The sequence below is a fragment of the Salvelinus sp. IW2-2015 genome, unplaced genomic scaffold (assembly GCF_002910315.2).
Source record: "Salvelinus sp. IW2-2015 unplaced genomic scaffold, ASM291031v2 Un_scaffold1965, whole genome shotgun sequence".
Lineage (NCBI taxonomy): Eukaryota > Metazoa > Chordata > Actinopteri > Salmoniformes > Salmonidae > Salvelinus > Salvelinus sp. IW2-2015.
In genome coordinates this window covers 32,913-42,778 of record NW_019943318.1, presented here as the reverse complement: position 1 = coordinate 42,778, position 9,866 = coordinate 32,913, and the positions used below count along the sequence as shown (strand labels likewise).

Below are 9,866 nucleotides of genomic sequence, written 5' to 3'. Positions count from 1 at the left end.
TTCCTGTTACCAAGCATGTGATGAATAACATTTCATTTGCATATTGATTAATCTATAAATCCAACTGTGGATTATAGCTTTACGTCATGTGACAGAAGGCTTTTGAAAATGAGAGTATCTTATTGGACAAGCAGTCTTCCCTGTTTCAGTCCATTTTCTTCCGTCTGGTACCTAATGAACATATCCATCTGATTGTGGAAAGGAGATAGGTTGAACGTTTTGAAAAGACACCTAAACTCTTACCTTGGAACTTTGCTTTAATGTATTGCTTTGAGCTGGCGTATTTCATTTTCTTTTTGATAGTTGAGTGTTCTGGGGCCCTGCAATTCAAACAGAAGAATATTACATGGTTGTACAGTCCATGTAATTCTAACTCTATGTCCAACCTACCACAGATGAAGACCAGGTCCTAAGTGTTAGTTATTACAAGTCTAGTATTCTAACTCTATGGTCCAACCTACCACATGAAGAAGACCAGGTCCTCAGTGTTAGTTATTACAAGTCTAGTTATTCTAACTCTATGGTCCAACCTACCACATGACGAAGACCAGGTCCTCAGTGTTAGTTATACAAGTCTAGTTATTCTAACTCTATGGTCCAACCTACCACATGATGAAGACCAGGTCCTAAGTGTAGTTATTACAAGTCTAGTTATTCTAACTCTATGGTCCAACCTACCACATGATGAAGACCAGGTCCTCAGTGTTAGTTATTACAAGTCTAGTTATTCTAACTCTATGGTCCAACCTACCACATGATGAAGACCAGGTCCTCAGTGTTAGTTATTACAAGTCTAGTTATTCTAACTCTATGGTCCAACGTACCACATGATGAAGACCAGGTCCTCTTTGGGGCTGTCCTTGCTCTCCCAGGAACAGTCGTACAGGGCATAGCGGCAGTCATCCGTCGGCATCATGTTGACGATCCTCCTGAATACGTCCTCCTCCCCGTTCAGGTCCTTGACCTTCATTGATTGGTAATTGATTAATTGATAACAAATTATATAGTGCTTTTTCCAGATGTTCACGTTACTAACCCTAACCCCAGTTATAATAGTAAGAAAGTTTGGACATTGCGGTTTCTGCATTTTGATACATTAACATTACATAATTATATGGCAGCCACGTTAGCTCCCAATTACATTATACAGAATGTTCTGAATTTTAAACAATACTACGTGTAACTAGGATTAGAACAAGGTAGCTATTACTTGTCATCAATGGATAAAAGGAATGTTTAAAAAGGCAAGGCGCTAACATGGCGCCCATTCTACAAGTTGCCCGAACTCTCCGATTGCTTACAAAATATCACCCTATTTCCTACGGGGGCGGCAGGTAGCCTGGTGGGTAGGAGCGCTGGGCCAGTTAACCCCAAGGTTGCAGGATCAAATCCCCGAGATGACAAGGTCAAAATCTGTCATTCTGCCCCTGAGCAAGGCAGTTAACCCACTGTTCCCCGGGCGCTGATGACTTGGACGTCAGTTAAGGCAGTCCCCCCACACCTCTCTGATGCGTTTGGTTAAATGTGGAAGACACATTTCAGGTGAATGCATTCAGTTGACCACTAACTAGGTATCCCCCCTTTCCTATATAGTTCACTACTATTGACCAGAGCTTTAGGAGTTGTTTTAATGAGATTTAGGTTGCAGCCCCTAAATTCTTTCTGTGATTCCTCGCATCCTACCTCCTTAACTCCATCTCAGTGGGGGGGGGGCGTCCCTCCCCTTGGACCTTATTCTCCAATTCAACGAAGCGAGGAGAGAGGATGCAAGGAATCGAGGAAATAGGATTTGAGAAAGAGCTTAAAATGCCTTAATACTTGGTCCTCTGAATCTCAGCACAGCGCTTGCAACGCCAGGATAGAGGGCTTTGGATAAAAGTGTCTGCTAAATGTCCTATATTATTGAATGATAATTATATACCGCTTCTGACCTTCAGGCATTTGTCCTCGTCCACGACGATACATTTCCCGTCGTCGCTGATCTTGAAGAGCACCAGCTTCAGCTGCTCCTGCTTGTCAGCCCCCTGGAGGCGAACTCTGATCTTGTCAAACGTGAGAACGACGTCATCGTGGACCGCTATTCCAGAGGCCTGGTCACAAAGGAGAGAAGAAGAATTAGAAGAAGAATAATACAATGGTCACAAAGGAGAGAAGAAGAAGAATGAGAATACAACCTTATGGTGAGACAGTTGTACTAAGCTCCTTAGAAATATATCATCTTGAAGAATCAATTAGAGTATAAAAGTAAATTGAAATTACCATTGCTTGAACAGCAGGAAATCTTATTTCCAAATTAGGACCTTGTAACCTGACAGATGTATTTATATGCAGGGATTGACATTAAAGGGTTTACCGGGGCTACTGAACTCAGCAGTCGGGCAAGTGAGACTGCTCTGTGGTTGCCCAATTGGGCGGGTGAAATATATTCCTGAAAACAATCAAACTGCAAAAAATTCCATCAGCCTAAATGGATCTTTGTGCTTCCTTACCATTCACAGTAAGTGAACGACTGACAAGTTTGGGAATTTATGTGTTGTAATTAGCTATTTTCACATTTTTCGGGCAAGTGACCATAATCTTTGGAACACCAAAAAATACTCCTGACTATTGATGGGAAGTTCAGCTCTTTAAACTGACTCTGATCTTTGACTCATTTTGTTCATTTGAGTCAGTAATGCCCAGACCCCACCGGGACCCCCTACCAGTGAAAGATTAACTGAAAACTGGAGAGTCATGATTCTACAAGCCTCTTGTTTACATGTTGTTCAGCATAGKAGGCTTATTGCAGCCGTCATTTGTGACTGAGACTTGTAAAAACGTGCTTTAAAACAAATGTACACGTGTTGATTGCTAGGCATACAAATACGATTATTTTTTGAAACATTTTAAACGAGGTCTAGTTGTGGCCACAGTCGACTAGATTGTCAACGACTCTTGGCGGGAATGCATTTCTGCCACGAGGGGGTAAGTACAGTTGTTTGCGAACTGCAGCCCCCCCAAACGATTCGTTCTCAGGTTCCAGTTTGTTGAGCAGAGGCTGTGTTTTAGTTCCAGAAAGCTGTGTCCATCATAACATTCAATAATCAATACATTTCATTCAATCTTGCACCATGCGATCAATGATCTAAACATGTATTTTTTTGTCTCTGTGCATGTTCATGATTCATTGAACAAGCATGGGAAACAGTGTTTAAACCCTTTACAATGAATATCTGTGAAGTTATTTAGATTTTTACGAATTAACAAGCCAGTGTTGTAGTCGAGTCACTAAACCGTGAGTCTGAGTCTAGTCCCAAGTCTCCTGTGCTCTAATCCGAGTCAAGTCCCTATGGCTGAAGTCCAAGTGCTCAAGTCTGAGTCACTGGGTCTGAGTTTAAACAAAATATACCACATTAATATTGGTTTATGTGCACAAAGCAAAAACAAATGATTCATTTTTTAATTTTTTAACATATTTGGTTACTGCTGTTTTTTTGCTTTGCTTGTATTGCTTGTTGCTCGTCTGTTGTTAGATTCGTGCCTCTCTTGGTAGAAGAAATCTGCCCAGCAACAATGTCCTCCCGCTTGCTATTTTCTGCTTTCCCTACGCCCAAGGCTATAAATTCCTACCTGGCGGGCGAGCAGAGTTTGCCATTCAAGATGTGATTTGTATCTCTGGTGGGTAGCCTGAACTCATAGGACCGGTATAAGCCCTTGGCAGGCTATCTAGGCATGAGTTAATTTGAAAAGACAATTGCAAGGAATGTCTCTAATCTCAAAATCAGCCTGCCACTTTACAGCTAACCACAGACAGCCAGCCAGAGGCTGCAAGCTGTTTTGTTGTTCCTTTATAGCAATAAATGCCACTCCCTAAATCCCCTCACCCTCTTGAAGAAGTCTTGATCACTATGTACAGCGGCACCTCTTAAACACCACAGAAGAAGTCTTGATCACTATGTACAGCGACACCTCTTAAACACCACAGAAGAAGTGTTGATCACTATGTACAGCGGCACCTTCTTAAACACCACAGAAGAAGTGTTGATCACTATGTACAGCGGCACCTCTTAAACACCACAGAAGAAGTCTTGATCACTATGTACAGCGACACCTCTTAAACACCACAGAAGAAGTGTTGATCACTATGTACAGCGGCACCTTCTTAAACACCACAGAAGAAGTGTTGATCACTATGTACAGCGGCACCTCTTAAACACCACAGAAGAAGGCGAAAAGCCTCAACAGGGATATTATCATTGTTCCCATCCACCAACTAGTTTTCAAACCTGTCTTTAATAGTTGATAGGTAGCCAGTAACTTCTGGAAAAGAAAATGTAACACCTAGACTAGTTTAATTGTTTAATTGTTTGATATCTACAGTCATTGGTACAGTATATATTTTTATCACCACCGAACATTAATACACTAGCGGCACCCATTCAGTTGATATTGATAGACGGAGCACCAATTCACTAGCCTGGATTTTGAATCATGCATGGAGAGACTAGCGTCCGTGCAATCCTGAATCCTTGGGATGTCCCTACCCCATAGCTTAGCTAGCTACTTCAATTTTTCCCCCAAAAAAAGTTATGATACAGCCTGGAATCAAACCAGTGACACCTCTAGCACTGAGATGCAGTGCCTTAGACTGCTGCGCCACTCATGAGCCCCCTAATTAGGGCAATGGCCAGTCCCCAGCCTTGTATTCACCCACAGCACCATGTGGATGTGAAAGCCATGGATGTAACGTTACATTCACTTTGCCCAGATAAGACTATCTGTTCTAACAGATGAACCCTGGGGGTCAATACTGCACCCTACCACACTTACCAGTCATTCATTTTCTGTTACATATTGAAAGTACTTTTGTCTACCAGACCAATGCAATAGTTATGTTACCTTACTGCACTACCAATGTACAGTATATTTTAAAAACAATGTTTTAAGTAAAAAGTAGGCATTGGTCTGGACCCGAAAAATAAAGGAAATTCACATAAGTACCACAATGCCTATTCCACCCACGTAATATTTTTCCAGCACACAGCTTTGACCTACTACAGTAGTTATGTTGGTATTGTACTTCACACTATGTGTAGGTCAGGCTGCTTAGTATTCAAACCTTCTCAAAACAGCCTGAGTCATGCTCATAGAGGAGGTGCTTCCACAGTCATGTGATTGTTTTGTTCTGAGTACAAGATAAAGTATTGGATTCTTGATCACATTCCACTACCTTTTCCCAGCTGTTTTTTATTTTATATGAAAAGAAGCTTTGCTTTTATACTTACAAGACCATCTTGATGGAACTGTTTAGTCTTGTTGTAATGTGGTGTCTGACTATTTCCTGACATCTGTTTTATTTAGTAATCCAAGTCATTGAGAAAAACAATTTTTTTKGGGGGGGGGTCAGTAGGTGCCCAACGTAACACCAGGTGATGTGTTCAACACAGGCTCTATAGACCTCTATATATGAGTGGCTGTCTCCATCCCTGATTTCTATAAATCAGTTAGCTTACCGGTATAATACTGACATAAGCACAGAAACACTTGTTTTGAAAACATGGTCCTGTTTAATCAATTGCCGTGCTGATCAAATGGGCAGTTCATGACCTCTGTCAAATGAATATGTCACTTAAGGTTCTGTGTATCAAAATACTACTGACATTCTATGCTGCTACGCCACTGAACTTATTCCACTCACTATCAAATCAAATGTATTTATGAAGCCCTTCCTTACATCAGCTGATATCTCAAAGTGCTGTACAGAAACCCAGCCTAAAACCCCAAACAGCAAGCAATGCAGGTGTAGAAGCACTATGCACATGGGAAAACAATGTATACTATATACCTGTAGATTCACTTTTTATTTGTTTTATTTACATCTTATTTTCTTTTATCTGCATGCCTCTTGTACTTAATTTAGTTTATTTAGTCTTTTTTTTATATATATATATATATATTTACAATGTTACTTATTTCATAGATTCCCTATGTTACTTATTTGATTATTATGTTGTCATTGCACTGTGTGAGAAGCACATGACAATAAAATGAGATTTGACTGGATTTGATTGGTGGTCACCGCTGGAGGGCAGGTGACCAGGCCTGGACCCTGCTTATCGGATAGGTTTTGTACACACATCATTTACTCTTCAAACGGCATCTTCATTAATAAAGATCTATGAATATATCTGAACGTAAGTGACGACAGGAAGTAGGCATGACGCTGCAAAAGAGGCCTAGTTTTTGTTTTGTTCCAGAGTGAAAACGAAAAAGGAGACGGGGAAGTGGGAGGGTAGAGTGAGACAACACATTCAAAGACGGCCTACTTTTCAGTACTCAAGGGGAGACAGACAGACAATAGCTAGACAATACTATTGTTTTCAATTTCGTAAAGCAGTTTGTGTTTCTTAACCAGGCAAAGCTAAATAGTAGGCTGGTGACTACTGGTTACAGGGAACGCGGTGTGCAGAGTTGGGGAAGCTACTCTGAAAATATAAGTTAACCAAGCTRCCAATTACATCACACTGGAAAAAGGTTAAGCAACACTACCCTTAAGAAAAATATAGTTAACTGAACTAAAGTAGTTCACAAAAATCYAAACTACTTTGTGATAAATTATCATATCTGAATCTGAAACGTTGTAGAATRAAAATTGCAAAAACAGATCTGTCGTCAGATGAAACACAGAATGTGAMATTTATCCTATTAAACACAAACACGATGTTTCAAGTGAGAATTAGGCAGAGGGCTGATGCTAAAAAAAGGTGAAGTACTCAATCATTTCCTTCTTTTTTGTTTGTTGTTGTTGTTGTTGTTGTAAAACTAGTTTGTTGTTCCAGAAGTTAACTACACAGCTACATGGAAAAACAAACAATGAACTACTGAAAACCGGAACCGGAGCCTGGCACTCATCACCGTTTGGCTCTGCAGATCACCGTCTGACTGCTGAGGCTAGTCCTTCACACTGCTAGCTAGACAACAAAACCCCTCACTGCTCTGCAGATCACCGTCTGACTGCTGAGGTTAGTCCTTCACACTGCTAGCTAGACAACAACACCCTCACTGCTCTGCAGATCACCGTCTGACTGCTGAGGCTAGTCCTTCACACTGCTAGCTAGACAACAAAACCCTCACTGCTCTGCAGATCACGTCTGACTGCTGAGGCTAGTCCTTCACACTGCTAGCTAGAACAACAACCCTCACTGCTCTGCAGATCACCGTCTGACTGCTGAGGCTAGTCCTTCACACTGCTAGCTAGACAACAAAACCCCTCACTGCTCTGCAGATCACGTCTGACGCTGAGGCTAGTCCTTCACACTGCTAGCTAGACAAAAACCCCTCACTGCTCTGCAGATCACCGTCTGACTGCTGAGGCTTAGTCCTTCACACTGCTAGCTAGACAACAAAACCCCTCACTGCTCTGCAGATCACCGTCTGACTGCTGAGGCTAGTCCTTCACACTGCTAGCTAGACAAACAAACCCCTCACTGCTCTGCAGATCACTGTCTGACTGCTGAGGCTAGTCCTTCACACTGCTAGCTAGACAACGAAACCCTCACTGCTCTGCAGATCACCGTCTGACTGCTGAGTTAGTCCTTCACACTGCTAGCTAGACAACGAAACCCTCACTGCTCTGCAGATCACCGTCTGACTGCTGAGGCTAGTCCTTCACACTGCTAGCTAGACAACAAAAACCCTCACTGCTCTGCAGATCACCGTCTGACTGCTGAGGCTAGTCCTTCACACTGCTAGCTAGACAACAAAACCCTCACTGCTCTGCAGATCACAGTCTGACTGCTGAGGCTAGTCCTTCACACTGCTAGCTAGACAACAAACCCCTCACTGCTCTGCAGATCACTGTCTGACTGCTAGCTAGACAACAAACCCCTCACTGCTCTGCAAACCCAGTGCTGCTAGTATTCTGCTTACCATAGTAGCCCATCCAGTCTAAGTGCAAATACAAGTCACAGGAAGGTGAGTCCGAGTCACCGATGACACGCTGCAGTACCTTCAGGCGTTTGGAAATTGCTCCCAAGGATGAACCAGACTTGTGGAGGTCTACAATTTTTTTCTTAGGTCTTGGCTGATTTTCCCATGATGTCAAGCAAAGAGGCACTGAGTTTGAAGGTAGGCCTTGAAATACATCCACAGGTACACCTCCAATTGACTCAAATGATGTCAATTAGCCTATCAGAAGCTCCTAAAGCCATTACATAATTTTCTGGAATTTTCCAAGCTGTTTGAAAGGGTTAGGCGTCCCGCTAGCGGGACAACTTCCGGTGAAACTGGAGTGCGCGCAATTCAAATAAATAATCATAAAAATTATGGATATTAAACATTTAGGTATATCGGTTGAAAGCTTAAATTCTTGTTAATCTAACTGCACTGTCCAATTTACAGTAGMTATTACAGTGAAAGCATGTCATGCGATTGTTTGAGGATGCCACACATCAAAATGTTTTTCCACCTGCACAGGTTTCATAAATTCACAAATGGCAATTAAATATTCACTTACTTTTTGAAAATATTCCTTTGATTTGTCATCCAAAGGGTCCCAGCTATAACATGTAGTGTCGTTTTGTTAGATAACATTTTTTATATCCCAAAAAGTCTTTAGTTGGCGCCATCGATTTGATTATTCCACTCGTTCAACTTGCAGAGAAAGGAATCCGAAAATCTACCGCTAAACTTTGTTTCAACAAGTCAAAATACGTTTCTATTTACTCCTCAGATACCCTAAAATGTAATCAAACTATAATATTTCTTACAGAAAGAAGTATGTTCAATAGGAAACTGATTTTAGCAGGTGCGTCTTGTCTTCATGGCGCCCAAACACGGATTTCCAAGACTGTGTCCCTGTACTAAAACTCAGATTTCTTATTAGTTTTGGAAGTTACAAGCCTGAAACCTTGAACATAGACTGCAGACACCCTGTGGAAGCCATAGGAATTGCATCCTGGGAGCTAGAATGCAGAATGCCCCTATACTTTCCATTGTAAGAGCATGGTCTCTCAAAAAAGAAACATTTCCAGTTGGTTTTTCTTTGTATTTTCTCCTACCATATCTATGGTATTATAGTCTCCTAAATTATTTTTACAAACTTCAAAGTGTTTTCTATCCAATGGTACCAATTATATACATATCCTGGCTTCAGGGCCTGAACAACAGACGGTTTACCCTGGGCACGTCAGTCAGGCGGAAATTGACAAAAAAGGATCCCTAACTTCTGACTCACTGGAATTGTAATACAGTGAATTATAAGTGAAATAATCTGTAAACAATTGCTGGAAAAATTACTTGTGTCCTGCACAAAGTAAACGTCCTAACCGACTTCCCAAAACTATAGTTTGTTAACAAGAATTTTGTGGAGTGGTTGAAAAACGAGTTAATGACTCCAACCTAAGTGTATGTAAACTTCCGACTTCAACTGTACATGGAGTATAGAGAGAGATACATGGAGTATAGAGATACATGGAGTATAGAGAGAGATACATGGAGTATAGAGAGAGATACATGGAGTATAGAGAGAGATACATGGAGTATAGAGAGAGATACATGCCGAGAGAGATGGCCTGTATTCACACAGATTCGGGGCCTGTATTCACACAGATCGGGGCCTGTATTCACAGCAGTTATCGGGGCCTGTATTCACAAAGATCGGGCTGTATTCACAACAGATCGGGGCCTGTATTCACACAGATCGGGGCCTGTATTCACACAGATCGGGGCCTGTATTCACAAAGCGTGCTGACTAATCTAGGGTCAGCTTGGCCTTTTAGTTCATCATTGTATTGACGGGGGGCCTGATCCTAGATCAGCACACCTCGCTGAGACTCTTTGTTAACATGGGCCCAATAATAGTTTCTCTCTCTCTTATACTTCCATGT

General features: G+C 41.6%; 1 protein-coding gene across 1 annotated transcript in view; it reads right to left on the bottom strand.

Annotated features, from left to right (window-relative positions):
- The window catches only part of LOC112072574 (cofilin-2-like), a 23,463-nt gene that overhangs the window by 9,979 nt on the left and 3,618 nt on the right, over positions 1 to 9,866 (bottom strand). The window contains exons 2-4 of the mRNA XM_024139965.2: positions 1,932 to 2,090; positions 825 to 964; positions 244 to 320 (exon numbers count right to left, since the gene is read on the bottom strand). Of these exons, the coding sequence (XP_023995733.1) occupies positions 244 to 320; positions 825 to 964; positions 1,932 to 2,090 (376 nt within the window). The remainder of the gene's footprint in view (positions 1 to 243; positions 321 to 824; positions 965 to 1,931; positions 2,091 to 9,866) is intronic.